The sequence below is a fragment of the Planococcus citri genome, chromosome 2 (assembly GCF_950023065.1).
Source record: "Planococcus citri chromosome 2, ihPlaCitr1.1, whole genome shotgun sequence".
Lineage (NCBI taxonomy): Eukaryota > Metazoa > Arthropoda > Insecta > Hemiptera > Pseudococcidae > Planococcus > Planococcus citri.
In genome coordinates this window covers 82,229,218-82,255,591 of record NC_088678.1, presented here as the reverse complement: position 1 = coordinate 82,255,591, position 26,374 = coordinate 82,229,218, and the positions used below count along the sequence as shown (strand labels likewise).

Below are 26,374 nucleotides of genomic sequence, written 5' to 3'. Positions count from 1 at the left end.
TTTAGTGCTTTTTGGGACGTTTTCTTGTTAATGAATTTTTGGATCCTTTTCCTAATTTTTTTTAGTAATTTTCAATGATTTTAATTTTTTTTAACATCTTTTTCAGTATTTTGACGCATTTCCATTTTTCGTGCATTTTGAAAAAATTTTTGTCAAAATATTATCAGTTTTTAGTCATTTACCTACATTGATTTGTTGATTTGTTGAATATTTTTACATTTTCATGTATTTTTGAATCTTTAATTTGAAATGTAAAATGACACCATTTTTAATGAGAAAACTCCTACCTACTTAGTATTATAAATTAAATTCGAGATTGTGGAACCTAAAAATGAAGTGTAAGTGTGTGAAATCTATGGGATATTTTCAGGTTGGAAAAACGTGCCTCGATTTTTTATCTCGGGATCCCCATATTTATGGCAAACAAGCGGGATGCTGCCCTTTTTGCCTTATTTATGCTATGATTATGTTCATGTGATTGTATCGTAAAGGTCATTCTATCGTTGAAAGTTTTTTTTTTTCGTGAGTGAATTCCAGGTTAAACGTACCTCAAGAATCTGTAACCGACTAGTTTGAAAAATTTTGCCACATTCATCACAACTCCTGTATTCTGCGGTCGTCGTCCTTTATCAGCTAACTCCTTTTTGGCCGATTTGAAGTACAGATACGTCACTAACAGACCGCTGTAAAAATGACAAAACATTATTAGGTATTAATCATCGTCGAAATGATGAGCCTTAAAAATTGGTAGCTAAAACTGTTCATTTTGCATCGTCGCCGTGAATGCATCACGTTATGCAACCAATTCAACGTTTCATCATTATCACATTGCATTACGCAAGAACATAGGCAGAAATTTTCGTCAAAATGTTCGATATTTTAATCGAATACCGTACGCAGATTAATCGATCATCAATTCGTCAATTATTATTCGCGAGTTTCGTTTCGTATAATAATAATAATTTTATTTAACGTTGAAACGTGCGTATTGCATCGATAATTAGAAAGTTGATCATTGGTCCAGATTGAACATCATCATCATCATCATCAGTTGTTGACAAAAAAAAAAGGCGTCTTATAAGCTTAAGCAAAACATGAAATAAATCAAACCTTATGAAGAAGAACGTATCGACAGAGAAGGTAGCATTGCTGACGGTTTGAAACATGAAGTTCCTTTCGGCCAGAGTTCTGAGAGATTTATTTTCTGTAAATCAAAGTCAAATTGTGATTGATTTGTGTTTAGAGAAGAACAACGAATCGCGGAAGAGTATTTTTATATGCCTTATTGTGTACGTATAGAGTACGTACGTAGACTGGAGAGCGATTAATATATACCTATACAATATACATAAGCGTCGTAATCACGGTTGAAATGGCATATATGAGCTCGTACACAGAGTATACACACGAAGCAAGAAGTAATTATCAATATTGAATAACAAACAGAAAGGAAGATTTTCATTTTTTTTTGCGGACGCGTAACGCATCGTAATCGCGTGCACCATCATACGAGTATAACGACGCAACGTGATGTCATTTGCGTGAAGAATCATTCGAAGCGTTTTAAATTTTTCGCGGTTTTGAATAATAATTAAATATTGTCTAATAATATCTAGGTATATACCAATAATGTTCGCAACGAATGTCGAGAGATTTAATTTAGGTGTAATATAAATTTTAGCAGGTTGTTGTAGTGGCGAGAAACCGCGTAATAATATTTTTAATAGCGGATGTCGAGTATATTAAATTGTAAATTTACCGGCAATGGTGAATACTTGCAAGTACGTGTGTACCATAATGACCCAAGCCAAGCTCAGAAATCGTAATCCGTGTACGCAGGTCAGTGATTCTTCGGGTGTCGGACCAACGTGCAGAATTTTTCTCGAATTCGAGATGGCCGAAAATGATAGGATGAATTGACTCATCGCGCTGTCGCCTGCGGATGTCAAAACAGATGAATTAAAATCAGCTTTTGAGTGTGAGTGGTGTGATTTTGTGTGAGTTATAAGTACACAGTTGAGGTGGTCCTTTGTTGGGTGAATTTTTTTTTGTAGTTTTGAGAACAGTTTTTTTTATTGAAAAATGTTAAACTGGAGTGGAGATTTCTCCGGATTTTCAACTTTCGTTTTGGTAGAGTTGAACATTCAAAAGTTGAAGTGATGAAAATGCAATCGCGAAATTTATGTTTCGATTATTGTTGAATGTCCAGGATATTCTAAAATTTCTGTTGACCTTGCTCTTTCTACTTTTTTCTGTTTTGTTGCCCCTGTGTTGTTCAACTGTCTTGTTTTTTTGGCAGGTTTGTCAGCATTTTATCCCCCCCCCCCCTCCCTAAGTATTTGTAAGAAAGTCTTGTTTTGTTTTTTTTTGTGCTGTAAGTTCTATTGACCCTGACGAAATTTTAAATTTTGATCTTCTTACAGAATTTTGACCTTTTTTTTCATTTTTTTGGGGGTTTATGTGAAAATATAAAAAAATGTTGTTAGAATGATTTTGATTTGAATAAAGCACCCCCCCCCCTTCCACCAAATATTGAAAATTTTCCGCTGTAAATTCTAATTTTTTGTCAAAATAATAAAAGGTTTTTCACTTTTTGGAATCGAATTGTAAAATTTTTCCATCATTTTCCTTCTCCAGAATTTCTCTTATTTTTAGATCCGTTTTGAATATGAAAAAAATGTCGACCCCATTCAATCAAACCCCCTTCCCATCCTCTTTGAAAATTGAATTTTTTTTCTAGCCTAGTTCTGTTTTTGAATAGAAAAATTTCTAACCGGTATTCATTTTGATTCGACGAGCTTTCTTCTCCCTTTCCAAATTGAAACACGTGAAACTATTTTCTGTTGAAATTGTCGAAAGATTTCACTTTTTTCAACCGATCGTTGAAATTTTTCAATTTTGAGAATAATACATGTTGAAAATTTCGTTTTTTGGCCAAAACAGTTAAAAAGACCTATGAAGAGTGATATTCCAAAACTCGCTTTGTCCATTTTCACAACTTTTGAGGAGAGAGGAAAAACAGTTTCCCTTTAAACGGGTAAATTGGCTTTTTAGGCGAGTTTAGCACTTTTTTGGGTGGATTTATGATGTAGGAGTGTAGGTATACATTTCATCCACTAAATACTGCTGAAAAAAATTTCAATAAAAATGGACAAAGCGCGTTTTGGAACATTATTTTTTTTTTAAATTTTAGTGAATTGGCTATTTAGATGAGTTTAAAACCTCATTTTGGTAGGTTGATGATGTAGGAATGTGAGTTAATACTTCATCTACCAGGTACCACTGAAAACCCAACTTTGATAAAAATGGACAAAGCGAGTTTTGGAATATCACTCTTCCTATGTAATTTTTCCACTTAAAATTGTCCAAAAGTCGTTTTTTTCTCCAAAATAGTAAGGAACAAGTCCTGGCTTCTCAATTTTTTTCCAGCTAAAATTTTCTATTCAGTCTCTCTTTCAGAATTTTGAATTTATCTTCTTTAGCTGACGCAATCAACTCCTCAAATTGAAGTATTTTTCAGTTAAAAATTCTGCTTTTGCTAAAAATTATTGCTTTTTTTCCAACAATGCGAAAAAGTGCTGTTTTTTTTCAGGCAAAATTTGTAATTTATTCTGTTTTCCCGAAATTTTAACTTCATGTAATGAAAAATTATGGCTTATGGTCTCAATAGATTTCGACTTGACCCCTTCTCCGCCTTCCCATCATCTTCTAAGTTGAAACAATTTCCCATTAAAAATTCTGTTATTTTGCTGAATCTATCAACAAAAAAAAAAAAAACAATTTTTTTCTCCGAATCACGAAGAAGATGTGCTTTTTTTGACGAAATTCTAAAAACAAAGTACGAGCATACCTCATCAATTTTTAAAAATCCATAAATTTCCATTTTGGTATTCTCTTCTTGGTCCAAAATTTTGAATTTATTTCGTACTTTCTATAGTTCTTCGAAAATGTAAAAATTATGAGCTGAATAAATTTGACCCAAACGACCTCCTTTCATCCCCTTTATCCTCCTCCTTTTGAAATTGGACGCAATCAAAAAGAGTCCTGATTTTGTGTGTAGCTACCAAAAAAAAGTTTTTTTCATTTTCAATATTTTTTATACCTATATTTTCTTTTTCTAGAATTACTTTATTTCAAATTTTTTTGTATCTATTTCTTGAAATTGGAGAAGTTTTACCCTGTATGAGTGTCGACTTGTCGAACCCTTCTTCTCTCCCCCTCCCCTCTCTTTAAATTATAATATTGGAAACTATTTTCTATTGATGATAAAATTACGCGTTTTGTCAAAATTGTCTCAAAAATCACATTTGAAACATTCGAAGAAATATTTTCTCGTTATAAATTTCGCTTTTTTGTCAAAACTATCAAAAAGCTCTTTTTTTTAAAGAATTTGTCAAAAGTCGATTTTTTTCATTTTCTACATATTTTCTTCTTCTTCCGGAATTTCAAATTAATTTCAAATTTTCTAGTTCTTTGAAAGTGGGAAAATTTTGAGCTGAATAACTTTTTGACCTGACTGATCCTCTCACCTAACCCCCTTCCGCTCTTCACCTGATAAGATTTGTAAAATTGATGTTTTTCGCCAAAACTGTTGAAAAGTTTTGTTTTCTTTACAAACAATCTAATTTATGATTTTTCCATTTGTTTTCTTTCAAAATTTTGATTATTCAGTTCAAATTTTCCAGTTCTATGAAAATGAAAAAATTGTGAGCTGAACAACTTTTCGAATTGGAACCCACTGGCTTCTCCTCCCCTTCTGTTCTTCTTCTTTCACGAAGGGTTTAAACCAATTCCTGTGGAAAATTATTATTATTTTTTTTTTTTTGTCAGAACTGTCAAAGTCTTGCTTTTTTCTCAGAATTGTCAACATTTTTTTGCTAAAATTGTAGTCCGGCATAATTATGACAATAGGAGTAATTGCACACCCCCCCCCCCCCCCGCCGACCATCTGGAACAACTATTTTCTTAAAGGGGACATCCTAAGGAACATTTTAAAGCATAAGTACTTGCCCAAAAAAAGTTGGCCTTACTTACAAAATGGCGGCCATTTTGATTGACAGGTCAGCCGAAATCGCAGATTTTGCGTTTCAACATAGGACTTGCACGAAATTTTTCAAACCTTACAAAGGTAGATCGAAAGATCATGCACAAATTCATCACCTGTCAAAATTTCAAGTGCTAAAGTGCGTTTTTCGATTTTTGGTGAATTTTTGAAAATCCAATTTAGGCCAAAAATGAGGGAAAAAATCAAAATTTTACCAAATTGATCAAGAAATCTGAAATGTGGGATATACCCTATTTTCGACATGCCAAATCGATTGGAAACGGTTTCAACCGGTTTTGAGCAGTTCTGGAGCATCCAGCAAATTTTTGAAACTCGAAATTCCCACAAAATTCCATCAAATTGGAGTTGTAAAGCTGAAATTTATTCTAAACACTAATTTCAATACGCTACGAAGTACTGCAGGTGAATTTCAAGTCGTTTTGGAGCCTCCAGCAAATTTTTGAAAATTCCTGAAGCCTCCAGCAGATTTTTGAAACTTTAAATTTTCACAAAATTTCATCAAATGGAGATGGAAAGCTGAAATTTACTCTACACTCCAATTTTAACACCCTCTGAAGACGACCTCAGGTGGGGTCCAGTCATCTTACTTTTTTGAAAATTACTGGAGCCTCCAGTAGATTTTTGAAACTTGAAATTTCCGCAACATCAATTTATCAAATGGAGTTGGCAAGCTGAAATTTACTTCGCAGACTACATGGTGGTTTCAAATAGTTTTGAAGCTTCCAGCTACTTTTAGGAAATTTCAATTTTTCAAAAAAACGCCATATAACCTTTCAAAAAGTCGCTGGAGGCTCCAAAACGACTTGAAATCCATCAGCAGTCAACTTCGTAGTGTATTGAAATTAGTTTGCAGAATGAATCTGGGCTCTCCATCTCAGTTTGATGAAATTTTGGGGAAATTTCAAGTTTCAAAAATCTACTGGAGGCTCCAGTAATTTTCAAAGAAGTTGCTGGAGGCTGTAAAATGACTTGAACCCACCTGAAGTCGTCTTCAGAGGGTGTTAAAATTGGAGTGTAGAGTAAATTCCAGCTTTCCATGTCCATTTGATGAAATTTTGTAAAAATTTAAAGTTTCAAAAATCTGCTGGAGGCTTCAGGAATTTTCAAAAAGTCGCTGGAGGCTCCAAAACGATTTGAAATTCACCTGCAGTACTTCGTAGCGTATTGAAATTAGTTTTTAGAATAAATTTCAGCTTTACAACTCCAATTTGATAGAATTTTGTGGGAATTTCGAGTTTCAAAAATCTGCTGGAGGCTCCAGAACTGCTCAAAACGGGTTGAAACCGTTTCCAATCGATTTGGTGGGTCGAAAATAGAGTATATCCCAAATTTCAGCTTTCTTGGTCAATTTGGTAAAATTTTGATTTTTTCCCTCATTTTTGACCTAAATTGGATTTTCAAAAATTCACCAAAAATCGAAAAACGCACTTAAGCACTTGAAATTTTGACAGGAGATCAAAACGGCCGCCATTTTGTATGTGAGGCTAATTTTGGGGGGGGGGCAAGTTTTCTATAAAATGTTCCTTAGGATGTCCCCTTTAAGAAAAAAGTTGTCCCGGATGATCGGCGGCGGGGGGGGGGGGTGCAATTACTCCTATGGTCATATGGCGGACTATTGTAAAGTCCCTTTTTAATTTTTTTTAATTCTAAATTTATAATTTGCCATTCAAGTAGGTATTCTCTGCTTTTTCAGATTTTTCAATTATTTTTTAGTTTTTTGAAACCATAGCAAGAGTATGAGTTGAATAAATTTTGACCCCACCGCACTTCACCAGTTCTCCTGCTCCTCCAAACTGCTCAGCCATTAAAACAATGTTCTGTTTTTTTTTTTGTCCAAAACTGTTGAAAAATCTTATTTTTTTCTCAGAATTGCCATGGTCATGGTTCCTAACTAAACTTGCAATTATTATGCATAGTCCAGCTTTTGTCATTTTTTTTCAACCAAAATTTCAATATTTTTATCTATTTCTGTCAAAATTTCGAATTTTTTCCTATTTTTTTTTTAGTTTTCCTTCATTCATAAATTACGACACCCCTACCCCTAAAAATAGAAGATTTCAGGGGGAAAATCGTATACTGAAAGTTCTGGTTTTTGAATGTTGTTCCGATTGTTGATTAGGTAGCTTGAAATGTGGTACTTTTAGTTTTAGCAAACTTTTTCAGAAAAGGTCCACGAGAAAGAGGTGGTTGAAAATGCTCTTTGAATATTTGTGAAGGACTCTGGTCTCCTTTCGTTTTCCAGAGAAGGGGGATTTTTTCAGGTTGTTGTAGGTAACGAACACGAAAATTGCACCCTTTGAAGATAAAGACCACCTCGAAACGTATGTACATTGTGGCATTTGTTTGGCATTATTATTCGTTAAATTACACGTATCTACAGTTCTACACATATACGTAATCATACCGTCGAAATTGTGCGGCGGCGTTGCGACCACAGCGGACGTATTTTTGGTAGGGTAACCGTTTTCGATTTTCAACTCGAGATGAGGAAGTTTTTCGACTGGTGCGATAATTTTCATATCACCGTCGTTATTGTTACTGATGACGGACGTTTGGTGTTTTCTATAGAATCGATTTCGTTTTCGTTCCAGCGATATTTCGTAACAGGTGCCGATTATCGTCAGAATGATGACCACGCTTAAAATCATTCTGAAAAGTGTATATAAGCAAAAATTATTATCGCCGTTTAGTACAACATTGTAAAAGGTACATACAATAAAGATGACACGCGTGAGGCGTGAACTTGTAAACAGAACCGCTAGCAGTTGTAGGTAGAGGTACTGCACTGTTGACATAGCTTCGCACAACTCTGCATGGTTCGCGGTTAGGTTAGGTGTATGTGTATAATCGATTTGTTACACTTTCTTCTCGTTTAAAGGGGATCCAGTTAGATATACTGTATGACCATGATTCGATAATTGCGAGTGACTGACTTTATTTTTCTCTCTTTTTCTAAACGTCCGATACCTAAGGTACTTAGGTACCGGAGATTTTCGAGTCGAAGTACTTTTCGCGAAGTATTACATGGTCGTCTTAAATTAGAATGTAATTAATGTAATGAATTAGGTCATGAAGAGTAGTTAAGACGACGACGACACATATTTTTTTTTTTTTTTGAAGAGTAGAAGTGTCTAAGAGTGAAATGGAAAAAAAATACGCGAAGTAATGATTACATTACAAGACGCGTTTGTAAATGTTATTTAACGATTATTTTTACGTATCTTTCATTCGAGAAGGTGCAGAGGGGAGACGTGTGTGTTTCCTTAAACGAGCATCGAGCTCGAGCATCGTATTTATGAGTAGCGTACGCATAAGATTATATTAGGTGATAGCCGTGACACGATACCTTATAACCATCGAAGTACGATGACTGGTCATCGAGGAGCAGGCTTTCGTGAAAGTGCGCTAGTACTCGTACCATCGCGTTAAGTTGAAGGCTATCTACAAATAAACCTAAACCAGATGTAAATACGTAAAATGTACGTCGTTTACACCGGAGAATAAGACGCGTTTTTGTGTGTTTTTTTCCAAGAAAAAAGAAGAATACCTATACATACATATAAATGCTGGTAGCTTCGAAAAGGCCAAGCATGGATCATCGATAATCTCGAGTCTCGCGTACGAGGTGAGGATTTATTGATCATGTGCGAAGCAGATGCGTCCGAGTCGAAAATTGATTCTGTTCAAGGTGAAGTGAAGCGATTAGCGAACAGAACAAACGACGACGGCGATGAATTCGAGAGAATTTTATTTTCGACGGCGAGCTGGAGGAGTGATAGCCATTAAGTCGGTGCACGTGAAAAAACGAGCTTTATGCGCCGAATATTAATAGGCCTTGCAACAGGTACGAAGCAGTACCTAAGTATTGGTACGTGTTGGACGCGCGATAATGCGAAAATTCGCCATGTTTCGATTGTCGTCGTCGTTAACCTTCAGATTGGCAGGAATCTTCCTTTCAAGAGATCCAATACGAGTATAATGTGCTTAGTCGAATTTATTGGAAAAATTTCAAAGTCTAAGAAGTTCGTTCCTACGCTTGGCAGAGAGATAGGATTTGCAAATGAGCTTTTTATGCTGATGTATGTATTATTAGGGTCATTCCACGTCAATTGGACCAAGAAGTGGTAGGTGGGTTCGGCGATCTTTTTGAAATTTTTCCTGTGGAAAGACCTTCCGAAGGGATGACCAATGGCGCAAATCGCAGCCCTCTAGCCCATCTTTAACGGCAGCCAGGGGGTGTCAAAGTTTTCAGTGAACCTAAAATATCATCCATTTTAGCAGTGGATTACTCGATAACCGCGATACCTACCAAAATGGAACTTTTTCCTATAGTTAGGGGTTTTGAAAGGCTTTTTGGTGATATCATAAAAATCAGTGTTGCCACTTTTTTTCGTACAAAAAATTAGCTCAAAAAGTTTCAAAACGTAGTTTTCATATCGTTCCGACTCTCGAAAATTCTGAAAAAAAAAAAAATATTATGGACAACTGTTCATGCTGAAAAACATATTGAAAAATTGGGATGGTAACTTGTCGCAAAGTCGATTTAAAAAAATTTTAAGTTTGCAAAAAAATGAGATTTTTTGATTTAAAATATGAAACAAAGTTCTGATTGGTAAAGTTGACCTATTTGACCCCTATTTTTACGTATCCTTTGAAAAAGTTGAAAAAACCCCTTCATTCGGTAAAATTAACTCATCACAAAAAATCAAAATTCGAAAAAATTCAAAAAATAAGCAAATTTTAATTTTCTTGCTGTGAGTGTGATTTTTAAAAGCTTTTTCATGAAATACGTCAGAAAGAGGTCAAAATAAGACCACTGAATAAATTTAAACTTTTTTTGATGTTTGGAATTGAATATTAAATTTTTTCGAATTTTGATTTTTTGTGATGAGTTCATTTTTATCGAGTGAAAGGGGTTCTTCAACTTTTTCAACAGATACATAAAAATAGGGGTCAAATGGGTCAACTTCACCTATCAAAACTTTTTTTCATGTTTTAAATCAAAAAATCACATTTTTTCGCAAACTTTGAATTTTTTTAAATCGACTTTGCAACATGTTAATCATCCCGATTTTTTAATATGTTTTTCAGCATGAACAGTTGTCCATAATATATTTTTTTCAGAATTTTTGAGAGTCGGAACAATATGAAAACTACGTTTTGAAACTTTTTAGGCTAATTTTTTGTACGAAAAAAAGTGGCAACACTGATTTTTATGATATCACCAAAAAGCCTTTCAAAACCCCTAACTATGGGGAAAAGTTCCATTTTGGTAAGTATCGCGGTTATCGAGTAATTCACTGCTGAAATGGATGATATTTTAGGTTCACTGAAAACTTTGACACCCCCTGGCTGCCGTTAAAAATGGGCTAGAGGGCTGCGATTTGCGCCATTGGTCATCCCTTCGGAAGGTCTTTCCACAGGAAAAATTTCAAAAAAATCGCCGAACCCACCTACCACTTCTTGGTCCAATTGGCGTGGAATGACCCAAGAATCTTCCTTTCAAGAAATCCAATACGAGTATACTTAGTCGAATTTATTGGAAAAATTTCGAAAAAATGTAAAGCCTAAGAAGTTTGTTCCTACGCCTGGCAGAGAGGATACGATTCCCAAAAAATGAGCTTTTTATGCTGATGTAATTAGTATTTTTGTTTGAAGATCGATTTAAACGAAGCTGCGCGAATTATTTTTCTCGAATTGGGATATCGATGAGTAGGTCATCTAGGTATATACTTACAATAACATGTGAAGCTTTTTATCGGCGTACAACGAATACGATCCAGGAACTGCTCGAACAGTGAGCACGGTGAGATTACGAGACGGAATATCGGTTTTGATCACTTTGGAATCTTCGTCCAGTATGATTTTGATGTCGTTCGTGGTGCATTCCTTCGGCAGGCATAATCCGATGCTCAGCATGCGTAACTACAATGTAATCGTGTTCATTAGCATATAAAGTACTCTGGTTCTTGTATTAAATACCTATATTGGAGAAAAAGGCGTCTCGTATGCGACCGAAAAATTGCTGTCCTCTTAACTTGGACTATAGGTACAAATCCATAAACGAAAAAGTGTAGAGCACTTTTTCGTTTATGGATTTTGATATTGTATTTTTTTTTCGAGAACCAAGAATAAACGCTGCCAAAATGAAGTTACAGGGTATCTAACAGATCGTAATATTAGTGAATTCAGTCAAAAAGGTATTGAAAAAATGAAAAAATTCACTGTTGCGTTCATTTGTAGTTATTCTTTTTAAAAATAATTTTGATTAAAATAAATAAAAAAAAATTTCTTTCAATTTCAATTTTTTAAAAAAATTTGGTTTTGTAAATTTCTTGTGTGTGTGGGGGAGGGGGGAAGGTCGAGTGGAGAGCTTTCTGAAAATTAGGTTGAAAAAAGTGATGATTTTTTCAACAAAAAAAATCTGTTAGATATCACCAATTTCTGGTAATTTTCAATTATTTGGGGGGGGTCAATTTGACAAATTTTAAGACACTTTCTGCAGTTTTGACAAATCATCATTCGATTTTGAGAATTTCCTATTAATTCTTGGTATTTTTCGATAATCTAAGCAGTCTGAGCCACATTTTACCTTGATGAGACATTTTTTCAAATTTTTGTCGATTTCTGATGGCCATGGCCCATCAATTTTTGATATTTTTGAGTGAATTTTACAATTTTTTATGATACTTTATTTGTGAATATGATCGTCAGAATTTTTACTTTGACCTTCGATCATTATTATTTGATCGTATATCTGTTGATTGATCAATACTTTTATAACCAACTAATCCACCTTAATTTTTCTTTGTTTCAGGTGAGTAAGTACAGTTTCCTTCCTGAAATGATAGAATATGAACTCGCGTATGAGAATGAGTAAGTAATTTTATAATCTTATGAGAAAAGTTGTGTACGTAAGTCACTTTCGTCTCGCCATAAGTTCTGACCCTACTTTAAACGCTTTTAATACAAAAACGAAATTTTAAAAACGTAAAAGTGATTATATATTCGGAAAGTAGATGAAAAAATCTTTAATTTGACTGTATTTAGCTGCAACATGCTGCTCAAGGCGCTTAACAAAACTGGAATGACAGATGAAACGACAGAAGACCCACGTACGCAAAAAACCAAAAAAAAATTGATCGAAAAATTTTTTTTTGAAATTTTTTCATGCGCATCAAATTTTTTTCACTAAAACAATAATTCTGTGCTCCAGGATCACCAAATTACTATTTTAGTAAAAAAAAATTGATGCGCATAAAAAAAATTCAAAAAAAATTTTTCGGTCAATTTTTTTTTTGGTTTTTTGCGTACGTGGGGCTTCTGTTGTTTTATCTGTCATTCCCGTTTTGTTAAGCGCCTTGAGCAGCATGTTGCAGCTAAATACAGTCAAATTAAAGATTTTCTCATCTACTTTCCGAATATATAATCACTTTTACGTTTTTAAAATTTCGTTTTTGTATTGGAAGCGTTTAAAGTAGGGTCAGAACTTATGGCGAGACTATGTACACCTGTGACCTTTTATTTCCAAAGACAATTTGAGAAAAAATTCGGAAATCACGGAATTTGAAAATTAGCTGAAATAATTGTCCATAAGGTGTTTGAATTGAGGTGATCTGATCTTTCGAATACGAATTTGGAAACAGTAGATCAAATTTTGGAGTTCACGAACGATTTTGATTTTTAATGAATTTTTGAAACTCTGGTAAAAAATGGAAAGAAATAAAAATTTTACCAAATAGACCAAGAGAACTTAAATTTGGCGTCTGCCCTGTTTTAGGCCCTCGAAATCGGTTGGAAACTGTTTCGAACCATTTTGAGTGGTAGTTCTGGAGCACCCTAGCAGATTTTTGAAAATTGAAATTTCCACAACATTACCCAATTGAGTTGTTGAAATGAAATTTACTTACAAGGGAACCTCTTGAAGTGTCCACCTCCGATTTGAACGGGACCGCGATTTTTGGAAAAAGCATGTTCTAAAACCCCCAAATCCAAATTTTCAGCTGCCCAAGTTCTTTTTTTGATTTTTGGCGAATTTTTGAAAATCCAAAATTGACTATTTTGGTGATTTATGCTTTTTTAAAAAAAATTACGTACTTGATCAGTAAAAATGTTCAAAATAAGTCCTAAAACTGATATTAACTCCTCAAATCCAAATTCCGCCATTTCCAGCCATTCTGGAGCCTCCAGCGCTATTTTTCAATTTCTCCAGAATTTTCAATTTGCTCCAGAAGGCGTGAATATGAAGTTGGGCAGCTAAAAATCGAGTTTTGTGTTAAACTCGATCTGTTTAACGAGTTTATCCACATTTGAGTCGATTTTGGGAGGGACACCTCGAGAGTGGTTTCTTGACCAGCTTTTTTCATAATAAGAAATCCAAAAAAAATCAAAATTTTACCGTTTGTGAGGAAATTTTCGAAATTTGCGCGAATCGCTGTATTCCGATCACAGCAAACCCCCTGAGGCTGAGTTCCGCCATTTCCAGTCATTCTGGAGCCTCCAGTGAGATTTTTCAATTTCTCCAGAATTTTGAATTTTCTCCAGAAGGCGTCACGCGTCAATGTGAAGTTGGGCAGCTAAAAATCGAGTTGTGTGTTATACTCGACCTTTTTAACGAATTTATACACATTTGAAACGATTCTGGAGCGGACACCTCAAGAGTGGTTTTTTGACCAGCTTTTATTTTCATAATAAAAATATCCAAAAATTAAAGGTAGGCCCAAGAAAATCTGGAAATGGCAAAATTCGCTCTCGTGTGGTTAATTAATAACAAAATACAGCAATTCGCGCAAATTTCAAAAAAATTTTCGCAAACGAGAAATTTTTGATTTTTGAATATTTCTTTTTTGAAAATAAGCTGGTCAAAAAACCACTCTTGAGGTGTCCGCTCCAGAATCGTTTCAAATGTGTATAAATTCGTTAAAAAGGTCGAGTATAACACACAACTCGATTTTTAGCTGCCCAACTTCACATTGACGCGTGACGCCTTCTGGAGCAAATTGAAAATTCTGGAGAAATTGAAAAATAGCGCTGGAGGCTCCAGAATGGCTGGAAATGGCGAAATTTGGATTTGAGGGGTTAAACATAAATCACCAAAATAGTCAATTATGGATTTTCAAAAATTCGCCAAAAATCGAAAAATGAACTTGGGCAGCTGAAAATTTGGATTTGGGAGTTTTAGAACATGATGTTTCCAAAAATCGCGGTCCCGTTCAAATCAGAGGCGAACATCTCAAGAGGTTCCCTTGTTAGTAAGTTAGTAGGTACCACAATTTTTAATATGGCGAGTCGATTGGAGGTGGTTTCAGGCTGTTCTGGAGTCTTCGGGTGTATTTTGGAAATTTCAGATTTTCTAAAAAGTGATCTGAAAACCGTCGAAATCAACTTGAGCGTCATATTTTTTCAAAATACAAGGTATCTAACAGGCAGTGAAAGTAGTGACCCCCCCCCCCCCGAACTTCTGTAGAATTTTTTCGTGTATGAGTTGTGGTCAATATTGTGTATTTTTGTCTTGGGAGAGGGTGAAGTGGGATATCGATAAGAATGCAGAAACGCCGCAAGTTCGATCTTCTCTCAGTTTTTCGTGTTTGAGAATCAGCAATAAAATATGATCTATCGAGATTCGTCGCTATACTCACGTATTTTCGAGGCGGAATTTCCATCCTGAGCAGAAATTTTGACACGAAGAAGTGTACCGGAAACGGAGGCACCATATCGTTGTAGAGTTTGTTCTGCAGCTCGCGACATTCGGTCCGTGATCCGAGCCAAAAATCGTTTCCGAAGAAAAATTGAGACGAATATCGTCCGCTCGAATCGCTCACTGGAACAGAAGAGAAAAATCACCTCGTGTTATATGGACTGTATTATAAGAATGTACATAGTCGAATGAAGTACACTAGTACAGACTTCTTTATTGAGTATACCTATGCACCTTTGCTTCGTACAATTTTGTAATGTATAGCGCCTCGCCCCGCTGCAGAAATGTGAAATAAGTATGCGAAATTTACTTCGTCGAATTGAACGCACGATGCACGCGAACTACTACACAATCAAGCAAGTCAGACATTCTCTCCTCCGCCCTCTTTTCCTATAGAAGTGCGAGAAACGTTGCTATATACTGTACGAGCGAATTGCCTATACCGATGTCACGCGCTGAATATTTTTTGTCGATGTTGCGTTTGAATATTTACAAAATAATTATCAGATTCCGAGCTTACGATTAGAGAAGGGTGAAAAAGCCAGGCGTTTTGGTCGTACGTAACCAGGTATACATACGTATCGAGAAGAGGGCAAACCACGTTGAAAGGGTTTTATTTTACGATCTTGGTAACGTTTTTCTCGATAAATTGTGAGTAGGGTATCGTGGGACATAATTTGATGTAAGGTAGATTTTCGTAGGATTTTTTGAAGATTACTCGTGAAATATTTCTTACGATTATTTGTTCCTTCCACTCTCCAAAGTTGTTGACTGTTATGGGGAAAAGATTCCTAGACATTTTTGGCTTCCTACCCTCCCCCCTCCCCTCCTCCAACTGAAAATTGAATTGTCTTTATAAAGTTATAAGAGTCCTCAAGTTGAACGGTAACCAGCAAAAAAATTGTTTCATACTATATTAAAATGTTTACTTACTGAAAATTTCGACGTTTTGCCACTAGATACGCAGACGTCATTAAGTGGGGAGGGGGGATTCCTTTCTATCGCATAATAAAGTTCATTCTACGTCCATTGAAGGAAACTTCGCGAAAAAAGGCTCACACAGTAGAGCGCAGTCAAATTTCAAAATCGAGCGCTACCCCCCCCCCCCCCAATTCCCAAACACTAATTTCGGGTAAAAATGAACTTATGTAGAATTTGCGAAAGTGGCATTGCGACCTATCAAAATGGGTTAAAATCTTGCAAAAAATTCAAATATGCCAACGAAAATGTTTTTTTTTTATTTTAGTTTATTGGATGAATTCAAGCCTCAAATCCATTCATGATTTTCAGTGAAAAAGTATCAAAATTGGCTAAAATTTCGCGAGGGAACATAAATTTCTTATCCAAACTTTTTTTGGCCATTTTTGAAAATTTTCAGTAACAGTAAGCTTGGACAAGTTTTAGAAATGATCAAAACTACTCTGGAAATTGACTCAATTTTGACCTCAGAATCTTTTAAAGTGCTCAAAGCAGTTGAGATGACACAATTTTCACAAAAATCCAGAAGTTTATAATTCAATTACGGACTCAAAATTGCTCAGAAAGTATATTATGTTCGGTGAAATTTCAAAAATCTCAAAATTCCTAACGTAATCCTCAAAGTTTTTCAAAAACTATAATACGAGTATTATTTCGTCGAAATACGTAAATAAAATAAAATACGTATTTGAATTTCTCGCTGAAATTGCTAAATTTTAACACATTGTGATAGGTCGCAGACTCGCAGGTCTTTTTTTCAAAAATCCCTCCCCTACCCACCCCTCCAAATTGACAACAAAAGAATAGAGCCATTGATTGAATTGGGAAATTTTTTCTGAAATCTTCAATTTCTGTGAATAGTCCGGCATATGACAATAGGAGTAATTGCACCCCCCCCCCCGCCGATCCTCCGGGACAACTTTTTTTTAAAGGGACATCCTAAGGAACATTTTAAAGCAAACTTGCCAAAAAAAGTTGGCCTTAATTACAAAATGGCGGGCATTTTGATTGACAGGTCAGCCAAAATCGCAGATTTTGCGTTTCAACATAGAACTTGCACGAACTTTTTCCAACTTTACAAAGGTAGATCGAAAGATCATGCTAAAATTTATCACCTGTCAAAATTTCAAGTGCTAAAGTGCGTTTTTCGATTTTTGGTGAATTTTGGAAAATCGAATTTAGGGCAAAAATGGGGGAAAAACCAAAATTTTACCAAATTGACCAAGAAAGCTGAAATTTGGGATATACCCTATTTTCGACATGCCAAATCGATTGGAAACGGTTTCAACCCGTTTTGAGCAGTTCTGGAGTCTCCAGCAGATTTTTGAAACTCGAAATTCCTACAAAATTTCATCATTACGCTACGAAGTACTGCAGGTGAATTTCAAGTTGTTTTGGAGCCTCCAGCGACTTTTTGAAAATTCCTAAAGCCTCCAGCAGATTTTTGAAACTTTACATTTTCACAAAATTTCATCAAATGGACTGCACTTCAATTTTAACACCCTCTGAAGACGACTTCAGGTAGGTTCAAGTCATTTTAGGGCCTCCAACGACCTTTTTGAAAATTACTGGAGCCTCCAGTAGATTTTTGAAACTTGGAATTTCCTCAACATTAATTTATCAAATGGAGTTGGCAAGCTGAAATTTACTTCGCAGACTACATGGTGATTTCAAATGGTTTTGAAGCTTCCAGCTACTTTTGGGAAATTTCAATTTTCCAAAAAAACGCCATACAGCCTTTCAAAAAGTCGCTGGAGGCTCCAAAAGACTTGAAATCCACCAGCAGCCAACTTCGCAGCGTATTGAAATTAGTTTTTAGAATAAATTTTAGCTTTCTTTTGGATGTCCCCTTTAAGAAAAAAGTTGTCCCGGAGGATCGGTGGGGGGGGGGGGGGTGCAAGTACTCCTATTGTCATATGCCGGACTACACAGAATGGATATTTTTTTCCAAAGAAAATAGTATTTCGGTTTCTTGAGGAATTTGTTTTTATGCGAGACGAAGATTCGGGGAAGTTCTTGAAAAAAGAATTGTTTGCAAGAGAATACTGAAATTTAAAACTTTTTCACCTTTATTCGGTTTTGTTTTTCAATTTTAGATGCCTTTGGCACTTTATTTGTGTGGTTTGGGGGGGGGGGGATTGAAAAATATGGAATCCGTTTATTCATTTCTTGCATATTTACAATTTTTTTTGTTTGAATTGAAAAAGTTACATATTGTATGAAGTTCAGCTTTTTTTATTTCCGAAGAAGTATACAGTTTGAAGAGAAACGTATGGAAAAAATTACCCCCCTCCTCCCCCCCTCGTCAAATTTTTCTTATAAAATAAAGTATGGGGTAAGCATAGAAAATGGAAAAGTCGAGAAAAATGACTTGCCAAAAATAATGGACACCCAGTACGAACAATCAAAACGATTTCGGATAGTCCTATGAAATGCATCACTTTAAGGGGGTGGGAGTATATAGAATGAAACTTCAAATTAAAGATCTCCTCGAATGATTTCTGATCAGGCGAGAAAACTTTTTAATAAATACCTGGAAGAGGTTTACATTTTGAGCAGATTTTGATGTGTGCTTTTTATTATAGAGATTGCTCTTCGAAGAAATTTTTTACGATTTTTGAAATTCTCCGAAAATGAGCAGATTTTTTGATTATACATACCTATTATTGAGGTTATTCTTTTTTCAAATTTTATGGCTTTCGATGACGGCTTTACGATGCAGAAAGACTATATTAAACACGAATAGCACATTATGCAACGCGGTAGGCAGCAGACAAGCAGCCGTGCCCGGCCGGTATATTGTAAATTTCCTATATTAGAACTCGATACGCAATAACCATAACTTATTCCTTCCTCTAGTTGAATACGTAGTAGTCATCTACCTCTTTTATTTGCGAGATGGGTTATACAGTTGTCGATCGGTATATAGCTCTAATGGCAAATATTACATCATTGGCCGCAGAACAAAAATATACAGGAGGAGGAAGAGAAGAAGTGAAGAAAAAACGTGAGCTGGAGTGCAGTTGGATCGAAAATTAGACCCATATGAATGATGAGGCGTCTCGATAGGTTCGGGTATAAGGCTATAGGTAACTTGTTGCTGGGAATTAACCAGCCGAGTGTGTAATTAGAGCGTCGCACGTCGCGCCTGTCGATCGAGTCGTCTTCAGCTATCTCCAAGTCGAAACTCGAAGGTGAAAAATTAGCGTATGTCACGATTAAGTACCTAGGAGGCGGTTCGAAACAATTGCGGGGGGTAGCTAGAGCTAGAGACACTGTACGTGAAATAAATTGATTCATTACGGAGGCGCCTGCACATTTCTCACGCTGATCTAGCCAATGACTCGAGTCGACCGTGTACTTGATTTATGAAAATCGTAGGGGTCCTGCGAGGAAAGAACGCGCGTCTGTGATGGGGCGATTTTTCGGTGACAGAGGTTACCTGCCCGAAGGTCGCATATTAGTATTCGTAAACCCGTGATTAGTTTTCCATATGTTGATATCTGGGGAAGTAGATTTTTCAAAAAGAATACCCGCAGATGTCAACCATATCTTAGGGCACGATTCCCGAGGCGATACGATCCACCCACACAGATTACGAGTACTTTAATGGGCATGATGGACAATGACCGCACACCTCCACTCGTCGTCCATCAATCATCGACCCATCTGATTATGATATGACCAAATTAAACCTACAAGTGCCGATCTGCGATCCGATGTTAGTACTAGTTACGACGATGATCGCCACCTCGCGTCCCGAGTCCGCCGATCGAGTGAAAGCATTGCGTGCTGTGCGAGGTGTTGCATCGTGCTCCAGGTGCAGCGGCGCAGCGGCATGGCGCGGCGAGACGACCATAAAACGAGTCTTGCGGTAACGATTACATATTACTAAACGATGTTGGCACGCGTAATGAGCGAAACTAATTAAACACAATGAAGTCGCGACGCGACGACGAGCGACGCGACGTGTGGATGTGGAGATGAAAACAAAACACCTTATTCAAGGTTCCGCTGTGTCTATCTAATGATGCTCGAGTGCGGTGTGCGGGATTCTTCGGCGAATTTCTCGCCCAGTTGTATTCGCTATCGAGTATGATACCTTAGTCGGGTAGCCCGCATAAGGATCTATTGCACCACCCACTCCCGTCAATCCTTCGGGACAACTATTTTCTTAAAGGGATAGTCCTAAGGAACTAATCTAGCCATTGTCCTCAAAAAAAGTGGCCCTACTTTTAAAATGGCGGCCATTTTGATTGATAGAACAGCCGAAATCGCAGATTTTGCGTTCCAACTGTACAAAGGTAGATCGAAAGATCAGGCAAAAATTTATCGCCTGTCAAAATTTCAAGTGCCAAAGTGCGTTTTTCGATTTTTGGTGAATTTTTGAAAATCCAATTTAGGCCAAAAATGAGGGGAAAAATCAAAATTTTACCAAACTGACCAAGAAAGCTGAAATTTGAGATATACCCAATTTTCGACATGCCAAATCGATTGGTAACGGTTTCAACCCGTTTAGAGCAGTTCTGGAGCCTCCAGCAGATTTTTGAAACTCGAAATTCCCACAAAATTCCTTCAAATTAGAGTTGTAAAGCTGAAATTTATTCTAAAAACCAATTTCAATACGCTAAGAAGTACTGCAGGTGAATTTCAAGTCGTTTTGGAGCCTCCAGCGACTTTTTGAGAATTCCTGAAGCCTCCAGCAGATTTTTGAAACTTTAAATTTTCACAAAATTTCATCAAATGGAGATGGAAAGCTGAAATTTACTCTACACTCCAATTTTAACACCCTCTGAAGACGACTTCAGGTGGGTTCAAGTCATTTTAGAGCCTCCAGCGACCTTTTTTGAAAATTACTGGAGCCTCCAGTAGATTTTTGAAACCTGAAATTTCCCCAAAATTTCATCAAACTGAGATGGAGAGTCGAAATTCATTCTGCAAACTAATTTCAATATGCTACGAAGTTGACTGCTGGTGGATTTCAAGTCGTTTTGGAGCCTCCAGCAACTTTTTGAAAGGTTGTGTGGTTTTTTTTTGGAAAATCAAAATTTCCTAAAAGTAGCTGGAAGCTTCAAAACCATTTGAAACCACCATGTAGTCTGCGAAGTAAATTTCAGCTTGCCAACTCCATTAGGTAAATTAATGTTGAAGAAATTTCAAGTTTCAAAAATCTACTAGAGGCTCCAGTAATTTTCAAAAAAATCGCTGAAGGCTCTAAAATGACTTGAACCCACCTGAAATCGTCTTCAGAGGGTGTTAAAATTTGAGTGTAGAGTAAATGTTAGGTTTCCATCTTCATTTTGATGAAATTTTGTAAAAATTTAAATTTTCAAAAATCTGCTGGAGGCTTCAGGAATTCTCAAAAAGTCGCTGGAGGCTCCAAAACGACTCGAAATTCACCAGCAGTACTTCGTAGCGTATTGAAAGTAGTTTTGGGAATAAATTTCGGCTTTACAACTCTAATTTGAAGGAATTTTGTGGAAATTTCGAGTTTCAAAAATCTGCTGGAGGCTCCAGAACTGCTCTTAACGGGTTGAAACCGTTTCCAATCGATTTGGCATGTCGAAAATAGGGTATATCCCAAATTTCAGCTTTCTTGGTCAATTTGGTAAAATATTGATTATTCCCCCCATTTTTGGCCTAAATTGAATTTTCAAAAATTCACCAAAAATCGAAAAACGCACTTTAGCACTTGAAATTTTGACAGGTGATAAATTTTAGCATGATCTTTCGATCTACCATTGTAAGGTTTGAAAAATTTCGTGCAAGTCCTATGTTGAAACGCAAAATCTGCGATTGCGGCTGACCTGTCAATCAAAATGGCCGCCATTTTGTAGGTGAGGCCACCTTTTTTTGGGGCAAGTTTGCTTTAAAATATTCCTTAGGATGTCCCCTTTAAGAAAACAGTTGTCTCGGAGGATCGGGGGGGGGGGGGGGGTTCAAGTACACCTATTGTCATATGCCGGACTATATCGTATTGAAATTAGTTTGCGAAGTAAATTTCAGCTTGCCTACTCCGTTTGGTTAAATGTTGCGGGAATTTCAAGTCTCAAAAATCCACTGGAGGCTCCAGTAATTTTCAAAAAAGGTCGCTGGAGGCTCTAAAATGACTTGAACCCACCTGAAGTCGTCTTCAGATGGTGTTAAAATTGGGTTGCAGAATAAATTTCGACTCTCCATCTCAGTTTGATGAAATTTTGGGGAAATTTCAAGTTTCAAAAATCTGCTGGAGGCTTCAGGAATTTTCAAAAAGTCGCTGGAGGCGCCAAAACGACTTGAAATCCACCTGCAGTCGACTTCGTAGCGCATTAAAATTAGTTCGCAGAATGAATTTCGGCTTTCCATCTCCATATTTTGATGAAATAAATCTGCTGGAGGCTCCATGAAGTGCTCAAAACGGTTTGAAATTGTTTCCAATCGATTATGCGTGTCGAAAATAGGGTATATCCCAAATTTCACCTTTCTTGATCAATTTGGTAAGATTTTGATTTTTTCCCTCATTTTTGGCCTAAATTTGATTTTCAACCAAAAATCGAAAAAGGTACTTTAGCACTTGAAGTTTTGACAGGTGATAAATTTTTGCCTGATCTTTCAATCTACCTTTGTACGGTTGAAAAAATTTCGTACAAGTCCAATTTTGGAACGCAAAATCTGGGATGCGGGCTCCTATCTCGAAATCGGCCAAAAGGGAAGAGCACGTGCCCATTGTCTGGAGCGAGTGCTCGGTGCTCGTGATGGGTGTCGTTTGCTAGGAGTTGAGTAGTTTTGAGACTTGCAGCTAGTAGTGTTGATATAATTATTTAATTTCATAATATTACCTATCGATATTTTCAAAAAATATTGATATATCTTCGATTATCGATATTTCTTTGCATAAAATTATAAAAATAACAGAAATTTAATGTATTCACCAGGTACGTAAATAGTTTTTTTTTTTTTGGTAGGAATTCAAAATTTATGTTCAAAAACGGAAGTTTTTTACCCTTCGAAGGCTTTGAAAGAAAAAAGAACTAAATTAATTCATCATTCACTAGATTTGTAGTTTCTACACAATTGTTCGAATCATAGTGTTTTCACCAGAATTTTCTCAATTATTTTTTCATTCTTGGAAATATCGATATTGAATAATCTATTTATTCATTTTTCAATTTCGATACATATTTTAAAAATATCGATGTATCGAAGTAAATTTCGATACTTATATCAACATCACTACTTACAGCAAAACTCATTCTGTTGTCTCCAGCTACGTATGAGAAAAATTGTGTATTTTTTTTTGAAACAGTTTGTTTCAACCCCCCCTCTTCCCATTTCGCCGTTCTAGCTTTTTAGATTCATTTTCGAATGTGATTTTTTTGCAACTTGTCTAGTGATCAGTGCTATCTCACGCAAGGGAATGTCTCGAGGTGTCTGCTTCCAATTTGAACCGGACCGATTTTTGGAGAAAGTATTTTTGAAACTCATCATAACCAAAATTTCAGCAGACCAAATTTGATCTCTCTGTTTTTGGCAAATTTTTTTCAAGTTCTAACATTATTGATGATTTTTGCTTTCAAAGTACAATTACTTAATCGAGTATTTATTCAAAAATGAAAAAAAAATTAAAATCAGTCCCAAGTAAAATTAATCTACTCCACCCTCCCCCTCTCCTCCTCAAACCAAATTTGACCATTTCCAACCATTCCGGAGCCTCCAGCACGATTTTTTTCAATTTTTGCGAAAATGAATTTAGACGGTTGAAAATTAAATTCCGACTCGTTCCGAATGCGTTAAAAGGACTTATTCCCGTTTGAGCCCATTTTGTGGCAATCACTCCGAGCATGTTTTTGTTGGACCAGCGTTCCTCAGTTATAATTAAAATTATGCTAGTCTAAAAAATGAACTCGAGCCACGGGGGGGGGGCGTCTGCCAGGAAACTGAGCCCAATTGTGGATAAACTCGTTAAATTGGTCAAGAACGAGCACAACTCGATTTTTAGATGCTCAAATTGATTTCCGCTTTGAAAAACGGAGGTACTTTTTGACACTTGAGATTTTGGCTGGTCATGTATTTTTATGTTTTACATTTTCTTTCGATTTAGTTTAGCCCGGTTCGAAAAATTTTCTTCCGGTTAGAGTGATTCAGTTGCAATAAATTCAAATTGATGATTGAGTGGAATTATCGGACTTTTCGCTGGTTTTCGAAGATTTGCCACTCTGTGGAATTTAGATTATTGCGACATGGAGTCGTATTGTCTACGTACTTTTCACTATGTAGGTTATCCATTTCCATCTTTCCTCTTTGCGTAGATTTTTTTTATACGACACAATATTGCTCGTAGGTAGTCTTACCAACGAACCCATTTATTTTGCGATAGTAAGTAATGTAAAAACTTATAGGCATATACGTGTATGTACGTTGATGAAGCCATAAAAAGAAGTACGCTAATAAGATACAGGCATTAAGGGTGAAAATTTTACAAATTATACCATCAAGTTGAACTTGACTTTTAATATACGGTTGAACTTTCGTTTCGGTATTAGCGTTGAACGAATTACGTAGCATATGGGTACCTTTCAATCTCCTTTCTACGTAAGTTGTTCCCAGCACCGACAACCAATTGAATGGTGCTTTTCAAGAAGGTCCTATCGACAAAAAACTGGTTTTGAGAAAAACGCATTTTTATATTTCAGTGTTTTGCCATTTTGGTTTAAAATGATATAGCGAGCTCCAGTTTTTTTTTGTTGAATAGAAGCATCTTTCCACTATTTATTTCCTGCGTAGTAATTTTTTTTCCACCACCAACATTTCCATGGGAGCGCTTTACAAAAGAGACCTTGATAGGACCTTCTTGAAACGACAGGACCTTCTTGCGGTTATTCACCTAAAAATCGATTTTATTCCTTCTCAAACCCACCAAAAACATGAAATAGTCACTCTTGAGCAGTAATTTTCAACGCAGAATTCAAATTTTGAGTCAATTTTGCCCCTCGACCCCCAGGGGGGGTGGTACCAAATGAAAATTTGGGGAAAATGTGAAAAAATCGAGTATAGTGTCAAAATCTTGATACTTTGAGTTGAAAACCACGATTTTTGAGTCAATTTCCCTCGTAGCCCCCCAGGGGGGTGGTACCAAATGAAAATTTGGGGAAAATGTGAAAAAATCGAGTATAGTGTCGAAATCTTGATACTTTGGGTTAAAAACAACGATTTTTGAGTCAATTTCCCTCGTAGCCCCCCAGGGGGGGTGGTACCAAATAAAAATGCGAAAAAATCGAGTATAGTGTCGAAATCTTGGTACATTTGGGCTGAAACCCCGATTTTCGAGTCAATTTTGTCCCTCGGCTTCCGGGGGGAGGGGTGTGGTACCTAATCAAAATTTAGGATAAAAGTGAAAAAATTGAGTACTTTAATGTAATATCTTTAATACTGTAGGGCAGAAGTTTCTTCCGCTAGCATTCCCCAAAACGACGAATATGAAAAATTATGCATTTTAGTGTATGTAAAACAACTGCGATCGATTTACCTGCGGAAACCTGCGAAAATCTGTATCATCTCATTTAGCCATGCATGTGTGAGTGCGCACTCGATTTTTTCACTGTTTTCCCCAAATTTCGATTTGGTACCACCCCCTTCCTCCCTGGCGTGCGAAGGACAAAATTGGCTCGAAAATCGGGTTTTCAGCCCAAATGTGCCAAGATTTCGACACTATACTCGATTTTTTCGCATTTTTATTTGATACCACCCCCCCCCCCCCTGGGGGCTACGAGGTAAATTGACTCAAAAATCGTTGTTTTTAACCCAAAGTATCAAGATTTCGACACTATACTCGATTTTTTCACATTTTCCCCAAATTTTCATTTGGTACCACCCCCCTTGGGGTCGAGGGGCAAAATTGACTCAAAATTTGAATTCTGCGTTGAAAATTACTACTCAAGAGTGCCTTCTGGTATAGTTGTGATCAACCATTTCGGAGAAGAAGGTAATGCGCGCATTTTCCAGTTGCGTTTCCTAGCCAACTTCATATAGCTGCTCAGCTGCTGTTTGTGAACAACACCACATGGAGCGCTGCGGTTTGCACCATCTTGTGTAGAAAACGTCAGAGATTCAAATTTCATGAACTCCTCAAAAAGGTCCCATCGGTCGATAGGACCTTCTTGAAAAGCACCATTCAATTATGATTCTTGTTCATTTATAGTGTTTGAGGTGAGGGAGAACGTTTCAAAAAATCTTTTTGGCGATTATTTCTTGACCGCCCTCTTGCTAATTTGAAAATTTTTCACTTTCTACGTATACCACCAAGGTTGTTACCTCGGGTGAGAAAATAATCCCCTATTTTTTAGTTTTCCCCTATCTGCAAAAAAATTGTGCTGGTAAGCCCCTCTCCCCCCGGTTTAAAAAAACAAAAAAACTTTATAAAAAATTTAATTTGTCAAAATTCTTGGAATTTTTGCGTCAGCATTTTTCTAAATAATCTCCTTTTTAAGAAAAAACTTACTCCGGCCCTTCAAATCATATAGGGCCCATATTGAAGAGCCCCTGAAAGTTGAAAAATCACAAAAAATGAGAATAAATCAAAATCAGGGGAAATTTTTTTGGCAATATCTCATTTACACATTGGAAATAATTGTTCTACATAACCCCGTTTTCAAAAA

The 26,374-nt window shown here is 36.3% G+C and overlaps 1 protein-coding gene and 1 long non-coding RNA gene across 5 annotated transcripts in view; one reads left to right on the top strand and one right to left on the bottom strand.

The window, feature by feature from the left end:
* The window catches only part of LOC135838056 (uncharacterized), a 104,974-nt gene that overhangs the window by 30,848 nt on the left and 47,752 nt on the right, over positions 1-26,374 (top strand). The window lies entirely within an intron of this gene.
* The window catches only part of LOC135838053 (nose resistant to fluoxetine protein 6-like), a 54,891-nt gene that overhangs the window by 7,701 nt on the left and 20,816 nt on the right, over positions 1-26,374 (bottom strand). The window contains exons 2-7 of the mRNA XM_065353584.1: positions 14,704-14,885; positions 10,803-10,990; positions 7,470-7,714; positions 1,760-1,936; positions 1,111-1,204; positions 549-683 (exon numbers count right to left, since the gene is read on the bottom strand). Coding sequence (XP_065209656.1) covers positions 549-683; positions 1,111-1,204; positions 1,760-1,936; positions 7,470-7,714; positions 10,803-10,990; positions 14,704-14,885 — 1,021 coding nt within the window. The remainder of the gene's footprint in view (positions 1-548; positions 684-1,110; positions 1,205-1,759; positions 1,937-7,469; positions 7,715-10,802; positions 10,991-14,703; positions 14,886-26,374) is intronic.